General features: G+C 37.6%; 1 protein-coding gene across 6 annotated transcripts in view; it reads left to right on the forward strand.

The window, feature by feature from the left end:
• LOC144967308 (uncharacterized) overlaps positions 1-20,000 on the forward strand; it is a 75,836-nt gene that overhangs the window by 29,638 nt on the left and 26,198 nt on the right. For 4 of the 6 annotated variants that reach the window (XM_078904379.1, XM_078904382.1, XM_078904381.1 and 1 more), the window contains exons 2-3: positions 2,290-2,316; positions 19,223-19,333. In XM_078904379.1, the coding sequence (XP_078760505.1) occupies positions 2,314-2,316; positions 19,223-19,333 (114 nt within the window). In that variant the 5' untranslated portion in view covers positions 2,290-2,313. Of the gene's footprint in view, positions 1-2,289; positions 2,317-11,777; positions 12,068-19,222; positions 19,334-20,000 lie in introns of those variants that run through there. The other 2 variants (XM_078904380.1, XM_078904377.1) reach the window with 1 other exon arrangement.

The raw sequence follows: 20,000 nt of genomic DNA on the forward strand, positions 1-20,000 counted from the left end.
AAACCACAGTAGAGCACTGTTATAAAGAACACTGTGTCGGTAGTACTTGATATCAGTCAGCGTTCACTTATGTCATCCCCCTCCCCTCTTTTTTCCCTCGCTTTTGCGCACACTCTTTAGACCCTCTGCCCCCCCCCCCCCCCCCCTTTCTTTTTTCTTTTCTTCATTTCCACAAAACTTGCTGTATGTCACATTATATTCGATATTATGTCACTCATTCTGCATTGTGGTCTACTTGGGTGTGATGTACATTTCTCTCTCTCTCTCTCTCTCTCTCTCTCTCTCTCTCTCTCTCTCTCTCTCTCTCTCTCTCTCTCTCTCTCTCTCTCTCTCTCTCTCTCTCTCTCTCTCTCTCTTCTCTCTCTCTCTCTTCTCTCTCTCTCTCTCTCTCTCTCACCTCCCCTACCCCCCCCCCCCCCGGACAGTTTTCCTTTTGAAGAGCTTTCAGCAATGAGGCTCTTCTCGACAATTTTCACCTTTTCAACAATCTTCCGATCTGTATATGGTGGACTTGGGACACTGTCCAGAGTCCGTTGCTTAAAGGGGAAACAGCCGAAAGTGATTTGTTTGTAGACAGTGCTCCAACCAACCCTCAACCTTGTTTTTTATATGTCAGGAAAACATTTCTTCATAACTCTTTTGCCCCCGTTAGGAATGAATAAAGGGGATTTCAGACCTGCCAACTTGAAATGTAAAAAAATCTTAGTTTTCAGAGAGAAAAAATAGAAGTCACTATAATTAACTGTACAAATTAATATTTTACGTTTATCAGTATTAAATATGCCTTCAAAAACCCTGAATAGATGCTTTGGGACACCGTTTTCTTTCGATCACATTGTAATGAATCAAAAATGTCTATTTGTATTGTTGAAGTCAAAAATTCGTATTTTTACTATTTTTTCGTAGTAGTTGGCAGGTCTGGGATTTATTTGGTTTCCTGTCGAGAGGAGAGCTACGTCCAAGGTGGCCTTTATAATTTTCATTTGTATTCATCGCTAAAATATTCTCTATTGTCTTCTGGCACTTTTTCTACTCACTTCATTTCCTGTCGCTTAGCACCAGAATACCTAAAAGTCATTGATATCGGAGCACAGGCCACCTCGAGCTCTCCACACCACTTTTAGAAAAAGAAATGTCCAAATGCGGCTATGTGGTCTTGTGGTATGACACTCGCTTTCGGATCGTAAGGTCCTGGGTTCGAGCCTCTCGCTCGGCGCATAGTTGAGTCCTTGGAAAAGGCTCTTTACTCACATTCTCTCACCGTACTCAGGTGTAAAATGAGTACCTGGCCGTTAACACCGGTGTCGTTGTCCGGAAAATTGTAATACCGCCTAACAGGCGGTATGTCCGGTCCTACTACATGTTAAATATTGCTGTTGACCAGGGACCCCTTGTAAAGCGCTTTGAGCACATTTAGTGGATATTGCGCTATATAAAGCTCAAAACAAAATTCTCCGGAACGTGCATTTTACATTGCGGCACCATCGATCTGGAATTCTCTTGGCTTTACCAGAAGCGCTCGTACTATCGAATGCTTCGAGTTTAGACTGAAAACAGAATATTTTAGATTAACTTTTCCTTAATATTTCAAAATCACATTCTTCATAATATTTCATTGGTATCTGTAACATTTTATTTTTCTTAAAATTGTAACATTTACTTTTCTAACAATTCTCATGTCACCTATATCTCGTAAAGCGCCATTGAAAACGTTAGGTGGAGCTTGGCGCTCTATAATAATAATAATAATAATAATAATAATAATAATAATAATAATAATAATAATAATAATAATAATAATAATATGGGGGGAGGGGGGGGGGGAGCAGGGCACATACCACATCGCTTCATTATTTCCATCTGTTCGTTTCAAGCTTGATTGTGTATAATCGAAAAGGTACGATAATATAATGTATATAATGTAGATTTTGAGCGTTGTCGCGCGCCTCAATCTGAGATTGGTCGAGATATCCATAGCTTGTGTGTTTTACAATTATTTATTGATTGATTTATGATTTGGAACATCAATTCTAATTTTATTATTATTATTATTATTATTATTATTATTATTATTATTATTATTATTATTATTATTATTATTATTATTATTATTATTATTATTATTATTATTATTTTATTATTATTTTATTATTATTTTATTATTATTTTATTATTATTTTATTATTATTATTATTATTATTATTATTATTATTATTATTATTATTATTATTATTATTATTATTATTATTATTATTATTATTATTATTATATTTTTTGTTTTCATTTCAGATATTCGATTTCATCGGCAGCTTCATGGTGAGTCTTCAATAGTCAGCATAATTATCATCATAGTCATCGACACCATCATTATCATTATCCTTATCATCGTCGTCGTCCTTATCATCATTGTCCTTATCATCCATCATTATCGCCGACATTATCATCATTATCGCCCTCATTATCATTTTCGCCGACATTATCATCATCATCTCCATTGTCATCTTCGCCGCCACTATCGTTATCGCCATCGTCAGCATCGTCATCTTAAGATTCAGGACATTCTCGACTGTCCTAAAAAAGCCGAATAATTAAGCACGCACACTGGGGACCAATTCATAAGAAAGGTTCAACGAGGGATCAGCTCTGTCTTCATGATACCATAGACTCTAGGATAGGGTTGGTCCAATTATGATATTAATTTACGGACGCATATCTTCACTGAAGAAAAAAAAAACCCAATAAAATAATTTTTAAAAGGTAACCATAACATTCGAACCAAAAATAATAACCTAGAAAAATGAAAGACAACAGATGACATTAAAAAGACAACAAAATGATGATGATAATAATGTTAATGATGATGATGATGATGATGATGATGATGATGATGATGATGATGAAAAACTGTTGTATTCTTTTATTCGTGTATGGAATTGAAGTTCCTTGTTTGGCACTGGAATATTACGGATTTTGACTTTCATTCAGGTCAGTGATTATATGGCTTTTTTTCTGTTGTGATATTTCATATCTTAAGTAGTCCTTCAGAGCCATTCGGCCCATAGAACCGGAGTTTATCCGGTTTCAATAGCGTGAAACGGAAGCAATAGCAATTGCTTGCTATCCTTTGGATAGGACGCTAGTCTATCACAAAGTACTTTCCGCCAAATCTAACAGACTCGGGCGGAAAGAGGGGTCAGAAAATATCTCGACTGCGTCCCGGGATCGATCTTGGTCCCTTTGCGCGTGAAGCGAGTGCTTTAACAACTGAGTTATCGGGACCCCCATATCATATATTAAAAGGACTGATTGTCTTTTTTTTTTTAATTTATAACTAAGGTGTTATTGCAAAGGAGGAAGTAGAATCTGCTTTTGGCGGTGGTTCTCGTGCCTGTGTCTTAATGAAACTTGTTTTTTTTGGGGGGGTTTTTCCGGTGTGTTCTAAGGAAGAATTCACAGTACACGATAGATATAATGCTTCTGGATTTTACATTTTATCGCTCAGTTGAAAATTTTAATGAATCTGCTGCAACGCGTTTCTTTAACCCGTTAACTACAGAGTCCGGCAGCAGAAAGACGCGTATTTAACGCACTCAACCCTAGTACCGACTACATCCGTAATTTAGCCGGGTTACTTTTATCCCATGCCTATTTATTACATTTTTCTGAGACAAATTATAGGCGTAGATAGAATCAAAGCTAATGTTTTTAGTTTTTACATGTTAATGTTAGTTGAATAAAACTATCTATGTACATGCTCATTTTTAATAACTTTTTTTTTCCAATTTTGAAAAGTAGCAAAAATCTCTAGGATTGAGTGGGTTAAATATTTGGCCAGATAACGTGTCCTTCAATAAATATCGATCGGTTTTTTTTTTAAAGTGACGCTTGTTCCTGGTTTGAGAGTTTGTTTTTGCCAAGACGGGGGTTATTTATTTAAATCGATCGATATGTATTGGGACAAGTTTTCTGGCCAAATTTGTTTAAATAAGCGTCTTTTACTGAAGTACGGGCAGCTAATAGGTTAAACTATAAGTTATAAGACGCGTTTACAAATTTTTGTTCTCTTTGTCTTCATTTTTAACTGGCTCTGTGATGACTTATGTCTTTGGAGCGTCGTTGATAGAAAAAACAAAACAAAACAAAAAACACATGGAAATTTACAATATCTCGGCGCCGGGCGTGGTTTGTATAATCAGTATGCAGTACTGATGATATGCGTTTAGTTAAAACACTCACAACATCCGCCAGCCTGACCGTACCGTCACATAATACTATGTGTAAAAAAAAAGTCCTTCAGAACCATCATGCTCATGGAGCTGGAGTTTATCCCGGTTTCCATAGCGTGAAACGGACAACAGCAATTGCTTGCTACCATTTGGATAGGACGCTAGTCTATCGCAATGTACTTTCCGCCAGCCAGACCCAGCTACCCAATCACTAATTATCGACTGATCGATTGATCTCGATCCCTTTGATTGTGAAACGAGTGCTCTACCGACTGAGCCGACAGTGATAGTGCGCTATTATAGATAGTTCGAAGATGACGTCACTCAGGTCTTTGTTATTGTTTTTTGCCATCCGCGTTTATGAGTAATGCTCACTGAACTGTATTAACCTGACTTTAAACGTTCATGGATACACACAGTTTTGTGTGTTGGTCCGTTATACTTCCGGATGGCAATGTTATGAGCTAAGCCAAGCGCATACTATCTATTGGAATCTACATCTTTTCCCTATATGAACCATTCCCCTTTGCCTTACTTTTTGGGCAAGGTTCCTGACCCCCCATTGTGGGCAGGGAGGTACTTACTATGTCTTCTATCCCCCTATATATGTTTTCCAACTTGCTTTCTGTCTTTGTCTTGGAATAAGATTACTTAGTTTTGTCCTGGCCCTGGCCGGCTGAGAGGTAAACAATCAAATGTATAGTTTTGGGAGATGCCAATTTTTTCCTTGTAAATCATCTCTCTATTATGCACTGTATTGTGTTTTGTTTACATATTATACGACTCGTATATGATTTGTAAACATTTGAGTGTGTTCCCTCTTATTGGGGACCTGTGCTTGTGTCTGGATGAGACTTTTAGTGATCTCCAACTAAGTCTTCGATAGTGTGCTCTTGGAATCTACATCTGTTCCCTATTTGAACCAATTCCCATTTGTCATACCTTTTCTTGGATGCTTTAATAGTAATTCTAGAACTTTTTACTTTCCTATTTTCTTCCTTTTTACTGATGCTGATATGACCTTGTGTTGCAAGCGCCGTAAAGCCCGTAAAAACAATACAAAAAAAAGTCTTCCTTTTTCCTCAAACTCATTTTCATTGTACTTCTAGAATGTTTTTACTATCCAATTTACTTCCTTTTTACTGGCGCTGATATGACCTAAATGTGTTGCAAGCGCCGTAAAACCCATTAAAACAAACGATCAGACCAACGCGAAATATTATCCATTACAACGACGTTTAATTAGGCCTATAATTGCATTCGGCTATCAGACCTGCTAATGTTAGGCTCATCTCGGCTTTACCCAATTAAAAGAAAAATAAATGTTAAGTAATTTAACTGAACTACTTGGGTATCTACATTTTATTTTTATGTTGTGATAAAAGTAAAGAAATTATTTTCTGTTCTCGTGTTGTCTGTCATCCATTAATCATGCCTCGGGTATAGTTTATTAATGCCATGCACAGTATACGTTTGGGGAACTAAAATCCCCTCTCTTTATTAATTTTGTAAACGTATTTTTAGCCGCGATGTTATTATGGGAATACCCCACGTCATCGGATTACGCACTTTCTGAGAAAAGAATTGGAACAAACAAAAGTTAAATAATAAAATGCATAAATCGATGAAATAGTTAAACAAATATTATGTCATTCAATTTATTTTTAAAAACCCGAACCAGTGCTGACGACTTTGTTGTTCCTTAGGAAATTGTCTAAAGGTGGTACAATTTGATATTGGATAATCCCATATTAGAATTCTTTGTATTTTGGTGACGAGTGCAGTGGTCATTATAAGGAGTATTATATTATTATATATAATGAATGACAGGATGTCCAAAGTTAGTCTAGGAGTAAAAAAAAAAAATCACTTTCGTGAGGATTTCATTGCTCTTGAACTTGAATAGTTTTGTTGGTTTCCTCATGTTTTCGTTTTTGGGATTGAAGTATTATTGTTTTCTATAAGGACAATGATTTTTGTGTATTCTAACGTGCTGAATAATTAGAGAGAGAGAGAAAAACAAACAGGCTTTTAAAATTGATACGAAAACAACGTCCTTCAAATATCGATCGATCAAATTAAGATAATATATACTTTATTGATCCTCAATAGAAAGTATAATGTCACACATCATAATTCATCGTTATATTAGCACAGATTTATACACTTATGAACTAATTGATGAAAATACTACGCTGATTTAAAACAAAATAAACGTGTGTGTGTATGTATGTATATATATATATATATATATATATATATATATATATATATATATATATATACACAAATATAATATAATTCCCTTTGTTCATCCCATAGGGGAAATTTGTCTCTAGGGTCTATTCCAAGGGAAGGCTGGAATAACCCAGGCGTCAGCTGCAGTGCAGCGACGCAAAGTGAGCTAGGGCGAGGTGACTTGCTCAAGGCCACACAGCGCAGCAGCGGGTGATCGAACTCGGTACCTTTCGGGTACGAAGCAAAGATCGTAACGCTGAGCCATGAAATATACAGCAGGTACAAGCAAAATGACCATCATGTCAAAAACTCTCACAACTTCGGACTTCTTCAATGAAGTTTTGAAGTTTTGACAAGGCGAGGGTCATTTTAATCGGTCGATATTGATTTGAAGGTCGAGTTTTCTGGCCAAAATTTTCAAACAAGTGTTTCTTTCTCTCAGAGTACGGCTGTACCTATACTTGTGATATTATTTTAAGTAATGGACGAAGACGATGTAATAGTAGGGTGGTAACATGTCAATAGGAATATTAATCTTCTAATGGCGATGTTGAATTTCTTTCCTTGTGTATGTATGTATGTATGTATGTATGTATGTATGTATGTATGTATGTATGTATGTATGTATGTATGTATGTATGTGTGTGTGTGTGTGTGTGTGTTTTTGTGTTTTTGTTTGTTGGGGGGGGGGGGGGGGGGGTTACAGTGACGGAGTCTTCTGTTCCCCTTGATCTATTGTCAATTTCTCCCTAGCTTTCTGTTATTTAATTTTCCTGGAATCAGACATGCTCTAATTATACGTATGGACACTCGTTTGGGGTGGGGTTTTTTTTTTTACTGTGGCGGAGGTAGTCAGATATGTAGACCTGCCAACTTGAAAATCTAAAAATCGTAGTTTTTAGTAATAAGGGTTGTAGTCGCTATCATCACAAGGATTAAATAATACTCCAAAATCTTTAAAATGATGTGGTGTGGCATCAACCTTCTTTTTTAATAAGTTTTAATGACTTAGAGGGCGGGTGGTTGGATGGGAGCATCACCCTTGAATCATATACCTATGATGTTCGCATGGGTGTACGATCCGATAGTGATGTCGTTTCTTCTTCTCTTTACTAGCCTATCCTGCTTCTTTGGTTTGTGATTGTATTTTTGACAGGGGATATATTTTTTTCTGTAAATCTTCTGCCTGTTTGTTCTTGGTTATTTATAATTTAGCTTATGATATCTTTAGGTTATGATTTTGATTTACATTTGTACTATTTTTGTTAGATTGCTTGTTTTTTTTGTTTCAGCGGTCTCTCATATAACCTCAATTGTGTTGGAAAAGACGTAAAGCAACAAACAAACAAAAATGACTTAGAGATGCTCCTGGAGTTCTGAAATCGGAGCCAAAATTTCGTTTTCTAAGTTGCTTTCTGTCTTTGTCTTGGAACGGGATTACTTGGGTTTTGTCTTAGGTCTTGCCGAAGTCCTTGGCTGTGATAGAAACAGTCAAATGTATATTTAGTTTTGGAGGTGATATTTTTTTCCCTTGTAAACATTATCTCTATGTTACGTCCTTCTGGTCGTTATATTGTTGTTTTGAGCATATCTTGTAAACATTTGAGTATGCTCCTCTTATTGGGATCCTGTGCTGGTGTCTGGATAAAACTTTTAGGGTGATCTCAAACTAAGTACATTGATTATTGTATGTTCTTGGAATCTATTCCCTATTTGAGCCAATGCCCCTTTACTTTTTATTGGGTGCTTTAATTGTAAATCTATAATTTGACTATCCCATTCCCTTCCTTTATACTGGCGCTGATATGACCTAAATGTGTTGCAAGCTCCGTATAATCATTAAAAAAGAAAGAACCCCCCCCCCACCAAAAAAAAAACAACAAAAACAAAACAAAACAAACAAAAACAAACAACAACAAACAAAAAAAAACCAATAAACCCGAGTAAAGCATTGTCAAACCAAGAGTAAAATCAACAAGCCAGACGAGGCGGTAAAAACAGGTTACGATGTGAAAGACAGTCTTTAAAAAACATATTGTAAGTAGGTCAGACTGCCTGCATCAATACGTACGTAGTACATAGTACATGCCGAGGTGACTGTTCTCTCATCATTCATAATATTACAATCAACTATGTTTGGGCTGACGGTGATGACATCAACATCCGTGCTTTATTGCTCTGATAATGATTGTTTATTTACGCATGATGTCAGGAGTGGGTGATGTTCCCGATACGGCTCTAGACAGGGTTGCCAACTTGGCTTGTGGAATGCCAATTTTTTAAAAATACCGTCTGGCCGTAGCCATCGTAATATTACGATGGATACGGTCTGGCACGGAAAAATTGGATTTGGTATTTTGGCATTTTTTTTTAAAATCGCTTTGTTTAACCTATTTTATAGACAAAGTAACTTTAAAGACCATGGTTCATCGTATTTCTGTGTATTGTTTATTTTAATTTTTTATTTATTTTTGCAAATTAATCTTGCATTCATGGTACTCGTCGATAGTGTTTGATTCTGGTACTTGTCTCGTAATCTGCTGTTCACAGCAGTGTTGTCGGTTGGGTGTAATTTTAATCGTATTTCAAGTTGTTTTAAAAAAATGTTATTTAAAAGCAATTTAGCATTGAAATATCAATTGGTAATTTGGCTTTTTATGGGGGGATGGCTGTGTTGTTTTTTAAATTATATTTTTCTTGAGGATCAATTTTGTATTTTGAAAACACAAATTTGAGTCTGACAGCAGTAAGTGCGTTAGCAAGAAAAGAAAGTAGAAAAAAGAAGCTGATTCTTAATTGATAAAACACACACACACACACACACACACACACACACACACACACACACAAGTTAATCTGTTTTTCATGATTCTTCTTGATTAAAGAAATGGGATGTGAAAATGTCTGTATATTATTTTAATTGCAATAACTGCATATAATATTATGTATATTTGGCATTTTGACTTTGACTCATTTGGCATTTTTTAAATCCTGTAGCTATAATAATAATAATATAACATATGGAGGGTTCATACTTTTATTCATTGATAACATTTGAAGCGACCATCGCGGGAAGGCTGTAATTTCCAATAACATTGCGCGATGTTATGGTTGGATGGCTATCAAATAACGCGGGTAGATATTGCGTACTCAGGGATTTAGACTGTTTACGTTTATAATTTAACATGTAGGGCGCCCTAACCGTAATGTTTCGTTTTTTTTTTTGTTTTTTTACGAGGGTCGTGATGAATAGAGGAGCCTTCCCAATAAAAAGTAGTAACATAATCTTGTATCATCTCTATTATCATTCTTATTTCCCATTGTAAAATTTTGTCAGTGGGACACACTTTATAAAAAATTGAGCCTTTATACCGCGCAACATCCACTATTCGTGCTCAAAGCGCTTTACAAGAGTGAGGTCCATAGCCAACAGGGACACTTAACAAGTAGGACGAGGCATGGCATGACGTCTTTTAGGCGATGTTACAATTTTTTTTTCTCCGACAAGGACAACGCTGTTTCCGGCCAGGTACTCATTTTACACCCGAGTACGGTTGAGAGGATGTGAGTAAAGAACCTTTTTCCAAGGACTCCACTATGCGTCTCTGAGAGTGGGACTGGAACCTAGAACCTTCCGATCCGAAGGCGAATGTGATATTATGGAAATATGGCCATTTATAACTAACCATTCCATGGATTCGCCGAATCTTGGGATTCACCATGCTCAAAGCGCATCACAATCACAGTGTATTTATACTCCCAGCTGCCCACATTAAACCAAATATTCCAATCCAATGTTAATGTTTTTGGCTACGTGGTCTTGTGGTTCAACACACGCTTTCGGACCGGAAGGTCCATGGTTCGAATCCCGCTCTAAGCGGCGCATTGTTGAGCCCTCGGAAAAGGCTCTTAACTTGCATTCTCTCATTGTACTCAGTTGTAAAATGAATACCTAGCCGTTAACAGCGGTGTCGCTGTCGGGGAAAAATGATTATAATATCGCCTAATAGGCGCCGTGTTTCGCCCTACAACTACATGTTTAGTGTTGCTTTTGTCTAGGAACTCCCTGTAAAGCGCTGTGGGCATGTTTATTTGGCGGGTGGTTGGATGGGAGCATCACCCTTGAATCATATACCTATGATGTTCGCATGGGTGTACGATCCGATAGTGATGTCGTTTCTTCTTCTCTTTACTAGCCTATCCTGCTTCTTTGGTTTGTGATTGTATTTTTGACAGGGGATATTTTTTTTTTCTGTAAATCTTCTGCCTGTTTGTTCTTGGTTATTTATAATTTAGCTTATGATATCTTTAGGTTATGATTTTGATTTACATTTGTACTATTTTTGTTAGATTGCTTGTTTTTTTGTTTCAGCGGTCTCTCATATAACCTCAATTGTGTTGGAAGAGACCTAAAGCAACAAACAAACATGTTTATTTGATATTGCTTTATTTAAATGCTCAATTTAAAAAAAAAAAATTAATATTCGGAGAAATGAATGATATCAATGAGTTTGAAATTTTGTCAAAGATTTCAAGTAGGCAGGTCAGTATGCGGGAGTTATCAAACTTATCCTAAAATCTTGGTGATAGCAGCTGATAACCAATTATTTTGATATGCTGATAACGAAAGAAGCGTCTATTTTTAGCTTGGCGATTGGGATTGTATGTGAATTAAGAGTGAATGGAGATAGCTATAGATAGTATGCGCTTGGCTAAGAAGTTCACATTACATTGCCATCCGGAAGTATAACGAACCAACACACAAAACTGTAACCATGAACGTTATAGTTAGTGAGAATTACTCATAAACGCGGATGGCAAAAACAATAACAAAGACCCGAGTGACGTCAACTTCTAACTATCAATAGCGTAACGATGGATGGATCACTTTCATCACTCAGCAGCTGCTTTAGTAAATTAACCTTTTACACTGGAGTAATATACTTAATATAACCCTTTATCTGACATAATATTTTTTCCCCGTTTTCACCACAAGAGCAGTAGCGAGGCGACTACCGTTAGATATTCTCTTTTGAAAACTTAAGGCTGCAGTTGTAGCGATTAAGTACAGTATGGAATCCGCGTACAGTCAACACTTTAATGTTAACAGCTCTTGTCGGTTCCACATTTATCCGAGTGTTCCATTGATAATGGGTAAAGTCAACTTCGCTTAAAGTCGGCCACATCTTCGTGTTCGGTGTTGTTGACCTTATATCAGGGTTCCACTGTAATGGTATTAATTTATTTAAGAAATCCAGTCTCGCCTTTAAAGGGTTAATATTTTTCTTTTTTTGTTTTTTTTTTTTTTAATAGCAAAGGATTGGCTGTGAAAAAAACAAAAATGAAAACAGAACAACAATATTATAAGGAATGAGAGCGTCGCCAAGTTCTTAATTTATTTCCGTTTTCCTTTATTGTTTGTTATCATTTAAGATTGAGGTTATAGTTATAACGTTATTATTATTACGGCACGATTGGATTGTCGAATACAGAGACTCAAGTCAGTGAATGAAATCATGGTGCAGTTTTTGGTTATCCAGGTGACGTCGGCCATTAGTTACTTTGCCGGTACCGGTTTGGATACTCCGAGCAGTGAATTACTGGTATGTTTACTAATGTATTTAGATATTTAAAGTAGAGTTGTTTTTCCGACCCCTCCTGTGACTGAAAAGTCTTGGCGCCTACCGGATATTTCCGATAATATTGAATGCGGACCTAAATTTTAATGTGTTGTTAGCGGCGTAAGACCCTTAAAAAACAAACTTATATTATATTTATATTATCTCATCGTATCCAGGTGTAAAATGAGTACCTAGTCGGTGACAGCTTTGTCTGTGTTTCAAAAAAAAATTGTAATAGCGCCTTACAGACATTGTGTTTCGTCCTACCTGTTAGTGTTGCTGTTGGCTTTGGATCTATTACTTTGAGCACGTTTAATGGATGTAAAAGCTCGATATATATTTTATATATATATATATATATATATATATATATATATATATATATATATATATATATATATATATATAATTAAAATTAAACCACTGGCTCTTCCCTTAATCGTTTACTTTGTGTTTGCGTTTGCCATGATTGTCTTTTTTTTTTCTTTTCCTTTTCTTGTCTCTTGACGCAACCAGAAATAATCAATTATGTCAACAAACATTGTGTTTGATAAATAGGAAAGGCCAGTCAGTGATAAGAAGCTGATAACATATTGGGCCATCCCTTGGTTGAAGAAGTTTTCGATACATGCTTTAAAAACAACTTAAAGACACCAAAACATAATAAATAATAAAAAAAATAAAAAAAAAATAAGAAGAAAAACAGATCCGAAGATTATGTATCAATGGGACAGCGTGACTCAGCGGTGTATTGTCTTTGCTTCGTACCCAACAGGTACGAGTTCGACTACCCGCCTCGTTTTGTGGCCTTGAGCAAGTCACCTTGCTCTAGCTTAATTTGCGGCGCTGCACTGCGGCTAACGCCTGGGTTATTCCAGTCTTCCCCTTGGAATAGACCCTAGAGTAGAGACAAATTCCCCCTTGTGGTATGAATACAGGGGAGTTTGTTTTATTATTAATGATAAACACAATACGTACAACATTATTACAGGCCGCCTTATTGAGTTGTTTAACGTGTCCTTTTACGGGATTGAATTTGAAACGCATTATGGTATTTGTGGAATAGTATGCTGTCACATACTACACATAAACACACTCAATAACAAACAATACGCACATACGCTGCAAATAACACGTACGCACACATCTATCAATTTATCCATCTCGTCCTACATGTTAATTGTTGCTGTTGACTTGGGTCCATTGTGAAGCGTTTTGAGCACGTTTCGTGGATATTGCTCGATATCAATGCTCAAGTTTGTTTTGTTTTGTTTTTCTAGATCTGGCGGAAAGTGTTTAGCCATAGACAAGCTCCTATCTAAATGATAGTAATTGCTATTGTCCGTTTCACGCTATAGAAACCGGGATAAACTCCGGCTCCATTGGCTGAACAGTCCAGGACTACCTTATGATTAATTCTTTCCATTTTAACTCACTCAACCCTAACACCGACTATATCCGTAGTTTACCCGGTTTACTTTTACCTCATGCCCATTTATTACATTTTTCTGAGACTAATTATAGACGTAGTATCAAAGCTAATGTTTTTAGATTTTACATGCTAGTGGTAATTTGAATAAAACTATCTTTGTACGTGCTCATTTTTAATACATTTTTATCCAATTTTGAATTGTAGCAAAAATCTCTAGGATTGAGTTCGTTAATTATAATGATTATAGATAAACAAGATTAGTTTAGTCATGATGATATGATCATCGTCATAATATTATCATCTAGAATACAGATTCAGATATAAACCTCACCAGTTAACCACAATGGGGTTTTTGTAACTTATTTTCCAAGGATCAAATGTGACCCATCGTCTCAAAATGGTATTATGTCGGAACGAACCATATGCCAAGGAGCCGAATTAAACCTTAAACTGGTCAAAAATATAAATTATTGGCATTGGCACCCTAGAAAATGATATCCATTCTCCTCAATAAAACATACAAACTCAACACAAGTCTGATATTTCTTGCTATAAATTCAATTTTCAACATCTTAACCAACCCGACTTAATACCGTTTTGAAGCGAAGGGTCACAAATATCCTGACAACTCTTGCGTCGACAAGAATACAATGAACCCTTAGGGTTATGAATGGTTGAAACTTATCTTATCCATTCAATTACACTCGCACACATAAACACACACATACACAGACACACACACATACACGAACACACCGTATTTATTTTTATTGATTTAATACGAATGGCCCGGCAGCTGAGGTTATGAATAGAATAGTTTTTAGAGTGCTTGAATAAAATTAATGTTATTTTATTAATATGCTGAAACGACGGCCTTCGTAGGATTAAGATGTTACGTCTAGTTCAGGGCGTTCTTTAATTTAAAAAAAAAAAAATTTTTATCAGAATAAGTAAAAAGGCCAGGAGGATTATTGACAGTAAAGCAAAGCATGCTATATTACATCTCGGGCTATGTGGTCGGGTGGTATGACACTGTTTTCGAATCGGAAGGTCCTGGGTTCGAGCCTTGCTTGCTCGGCGCATAGTTGAGTCCTTGGAAAAGGCTCTTTACTCACATTCTCTCACCGTACGTACCCGGGTGTAAAGTGAGTACCTGGCCGTTAACAGCTTTGTCTCTGTTCGAAAAAAAATTGTAACAGGCGTCATATCCCGTCCTAAATGTTAAGTGTTGCTGTTGGCCAGGGACCCCTTGTAAAGCGCTTTGAGCACGTTTAGAGGATATTGCGCTATATAAAAGCTCAATTAAGAAAATATATTTATTTATTTATCTACCCTCACCCCCCCCCCCCTCTTTTTTTTTAACCCCCGCTTTCCGCACTGGGTATCTCATGTCCCCTGTAAGTTTCTCTAGAAGTCGATGACCTTAACGCTGGCTAATCATCTGACCTCATCTGCCCGTATAATACATTTTATGATGACCTAACGACAGTTGTATTATTGATGCAGTGCGTTTAGTTTGGAGAAAGAAAAAAAAAAGAAAAAAAAACATCCCCCCCCAAAATTCAGTCTTCCTCGCCTTGGGATTGAACCTCAGAACTCCTGATTTCTGGTCAGACGCACAATGTTCACGACAGGGTGTCATTTTAATCGATCGTCGGTATTTCAAATAAACGTTTTCTGTCCAAAATGTAAAATAAAAAAAAAGTTGTTTTATCAATTCCCTTGTCTAGGTGTTGTTAAAGTGACATTGTGATTTTACTGGAATGTCAACTCCAGGGCTGCCAGATGGCCACAATAACTGGCCATAAAATTGTCCCCATAGAGAGAATCGCGTTATTGATTTTAATTTTAATTTTGTTTTAACATTTTTTTCAATCCATTTTCCCCCCTGCCCATGTCTATTCGATTTTGTTTTTGGGGGTTTTTTTGGTGTTTTTTGTTGGTTTTTTTTTTGTTTGTTTTTTTTTTTTTTTTTTTGTTTTTGTCTCTCAAAACCGAAGAGTTTTTCAAGAGGGTCAGAATGTTAGTAGTGCTTGGCCAAGTGAGGCTCTGTTTTGCCACTTTTGCAGTCGAAAAGGATGATCTCGCTCAGGGCACTATTATAGTTCTCTTTTAGTACGCCATGATCTCGCGCCATCTGGCAGGTCTGGTGGTAACTCGGCGTCATGAAACCGTATCTTTCTTTCCTTAACCCCCCCCCCCCCACCCCTTCCCCCCAGGCACTGCACCCACCCACCCGGTACATCAGCTGTTGTCATGGGGGTAATTATCATCACAATACGGGTAATGTTACCATGATTATTCATGTTACCATGATTATTCACGGATTTACAAGCAGCTCGTTTTATTTTTACAATAACAATATAAAGAATAAGACAAAAAAAAAAAAAAAAAAGAATTAAGGAATTAATTTACTCAATGAATTTTCACTGTTCGTACATGTATCGTGTATCAGCAGCGAGCTAATTAATGAGAGCTCGGTATCGAGTATCGAGTTTAGTGTGAATATATTATAGTACCTAAATGAGTACCCCGTTATAAGCAGTGATAAAAATTGCATGTGTTAGTACAAAGAGGATACCTAAAACTAAAAGGCAACTTGAGCTCGATTCCAATCCATCAACTGACCATAGATAACACAGGTCTGTGCAACTGACCTCCAAGGATATTGGCGGGAGCAATAGGGATTTTGCCATAATGAGCAGACCCGTTGCTTACTTGAAAATGTCAAAAATCGTATTTTTTAGGGTATAAAAATAATAGCCGCTGATATTTAACAACATTATAGACAACAAACGACCATCACACGGATTAAATACCATTTCAAAATCCTTCAAATTATGTAGGTACTCCGTTTTACGTTTTCATGTTCAATAAGTTTTAATGACTTAGAAATTGTATTGAAGTTCTGAAATAGGGTTCAACAGTCGTGACGCCACTTCCCTCGTAATGACCCATAGTAATTTAGCAACTGGTGCTAAACTTTCCGAATAATGGCGGACGCCCTTATGAAATACTTCTCCAACGAGCCATAAAGGTGTATCCAGAGGAGAAAAACGTTACAAATATGATCATGTTTTGACTTTTATACATTCTAATCACATGACATGTGAAATAGACATTTCTAGCCAGCATGAAGAATAAAAGGTACCGATTTTATTTGTTTAGAACCAATCTGCTGGTTACTGGGCGGACGTGACATCAGACTATTGACTCCTATTGGAGTCGAAATCTCGTAATTTTACGATTTTTTTTTCTTGTACTAGTAGGCAGGTCTGCATGAGATTGTAAAATCAATAGACGTTTTTTGCGGTGTTCGTGACTCGTTTGGGTCAGAATGTAATTGGATTTATTAACCCATACTGGCCAACTCGATACTCAATAATATACAACTATACACAATACCAATACATACAAACGTACACTCACCACACGCGCACACATGCGGCGACTCACATTGATTACGACGACGTGCTTCTGACCTCTGTCTGTGACTCGGATTTTCCTATGGAAGAATAAATATTATAGGGTAGGCTTTTATTTTTGTCTCTGTCGTGCTTTGTGAGAAAATGTTCCACGCAGTAGAAAAGGCCGAGTTATTGATGAAATCCTCACATTGAATGATTGTTAGTTTTGTGAATATTCGAATATTTATTTTTAAAAAAAGAAATATCTTATTTATCTCTCCAATTAAAAATGAAATCATATGCAAGTACCACTTCCGGATGGAAGAACACATTTAAACCCAAGATGGGGGGGGGGGGGCTAAAGATCCGGGTCTCTCTCTCTCTCTCTCTCTCTCTCTCTCTCTCTCTCTCTCTCTCTCTCTCTCTCTCTCTCTCTCTCTCTCCACATTCCTTTAAGTTTAGCGCCCTCCCTTAGTTCATTTTACTGTTGATGGAAATGAAATGTTTGATAAGATACTACATATTGTATATGCCATAATTCGGGCACTTGAACGGTCACTTCGGTCATTGGTCATTGTTACAGTGGCTGTCGAGAATGGTTTATTCAAGGCTATGAAGAGTTTCATAGACAAAGCTTTTACCCTTCTTTATTTTGCAATGTGTTCTATTTTCCCCTTGAAGTCTACCTGTATAGATAAGTTCCATTTCAGCACCACCATTTCGTTACAAACACCATCAGCTAACGGCGCCGGTATCATCTCATTGTCATCAATATCGTCAAAACCACCACCACCACCATCATCATCACCACTACCACCACCACCACCTCTACAACTACCACCATTCGTCATATTTCTTCTTTCAGCTTATTCCCGCATTTTAACAGGGTTGCCATAATGAATGCCCCATCTCCATGCATCTCGGTTCACAGCATCGCCTTCCTTTAGGCCCAGTTCTTTCATATCGTCATTTACCTTATCCAACCATCTAGTTCTAGTCTTTGGGCGTCCCTTTTTCCTCTTTCCCGCTAATTGCAAATCCATTATCCAGTACTTTCCTTCCCTCGTACTCCCTCGCTCGTCTCTTAACATGTCCGAACCATTTCAATCCACCTTCTCATGTCCGAACCATTTCAATCCACCTTCTCATGTCCGAACCATTTCAATCCACCTTCTCATGTCCGAACCATTTCAATCCACCTTCTCATGTCCGAACCATTTCAATCCACCTTCTCATGTCCGAACCATTTCAATCCACCTTCTCATGTCCGAACCATTTCAATCCACCTTCTCATGTCCGAACCATTTCAATCCATCTTCTCATGTCCGAACCATTTCAATCCACCTTCTCATGTCCGAACCATTTCAATCCACCTTCTCATGTCCGAACCATTTCAATCCACCTTCTCATGTCCGAACCATTTCAATCCACCTTCTCATGTCCGAACCATTTCAATCCACCTTATGTCCGAACCATTTCAATCCACCTTCTCATGTCCGAACCATTTCAATCCACCTTCTCATGTCCGAACCATTTCAATCCACCTTCTCATGTCCGAACCATTTCAATCCACCTTCTCATGTCCGAACCATTTCAATCCACCTTCTCATCCGAACCATTTCAATCTACCTTCTCATGTCCGAACCATTTTCAATCCACCTTCTCATGTCCGAACCATTTCATCCCCCTTCTCATGTCCGAACCATTTCAATCCACCTTCTCATTCCGAACATTTCAATCCACCTTCTCATGTCTGAACCCTTTCAATCCCTTCTCATGTCCGAACCATTTCAATCCACCTTCTCATGTCCGAACCATTTCAATCCACCTTCTCATGTCCGAACCATTTCAATCCACCTTCTCATGTCCGAACCATTTCAATCCACCTTCTCTCATCTTTATGGATTGATACATTCTTCACTTCATTCAACCGTCGTCATATTTATAAATAAATGAAATGAAATAAAATTCCCTTTATTCATCCCAAAGGGGAAATTTGTCTCTGGGGTCTATTCCAAGGGAAATACCAGGCGTCAGCCGCTGTGCAGCGCCGCAAATTGAGCTAGGGCGAGGTGGCTTGCTCAATGCCACACAGCGCAGCGGCGGGTGATCGAACTCGGAACCGTTCGGATACGAAGCAAAGACGTACCGCTGAGCCGCGCTGCCTCCGTCGTAGTATTTAATTTCATGAATTAGCGTCAGGTTCAGGTTTGTTTGTTTTTTTCTTCTCTTGTTGCTGCTGTTTTATCGTTGCCATGGACTAGGAACGATGACATCAATTACTCTTTTCCTTCACAGGCTTCTTCTGACCAGAAGATGGACCACATAGAGGGGTCAGCGGAGGTCACGGACAAGATGGCTGTGGCCAGTAACACCCCGACCTACAAGAAATCCAATCTGAAGGCTCAGGTCAGTACATAGTTATACCAAACCATTCATTTTGTCTTGATTCTTATTGGAACCCCCCCCCCCCCCCAATACACACACACACACACACACACACACACACACACACACACACCAATCACTCCAATTTCTCAAACCCCATGGAGTAGATGAAAGTACAATATATTATGCGGCTATGTGATCTTGTGGCATGACGTTGAAGGGTGGGGGTGTGTGTGTGTGGGGGGGGGGGGGGACCCTGATTGCTCAACTGGTAGAAAACTAACCCCACAGCAGACATTTTCTTTCTCTCTCTCTCTCTCTCTCTCTCTCTCTCTCTCTCTCTCTCTCTCTCTCTCTCTCTCTTTCCTTCTTTCTTTCTTTCTTTGTCTTTCTTTCTTTTTCTTTTGCCCCCTCTCCGCCCGGCTGTGATAAGGTCTGTTAGATGTGGTGGTAAGTACGTTTCGATTATTTAACATTCAGTCCAAAAGGCCACAAGCAATTGTTACTGTCAGGTTAAAGCAAAAGTGAGATAAACCCATGGCATCTGGCTCGAAAATGCCTTCACAAGTACTGAATTGGACTAACTAAACATTGAACTAGACTTTGAACACGGGAATTTTTAAAACGTGTTTTAAAAGAAGAGTGGATTGAAATATTTTGTTATTATCTTCCTTGGAATTAAAAAGAA

Source organism: Berghia stephanieae, chromosome 3 (genome assembly GCF_034508935.2).
Source record: "Berghia stephanieae isolate SIO BIC M18660-M18661 chromosome 3, UCSD_Bste_1.3, whole genome shotgun sequence".
Lineage (NCBI taxonomy): Eukaryota > Metazoa > Mollusca > Gastropoda > Nudibranchia > Aeolidiidae > Berghia > Berghia stephanieae.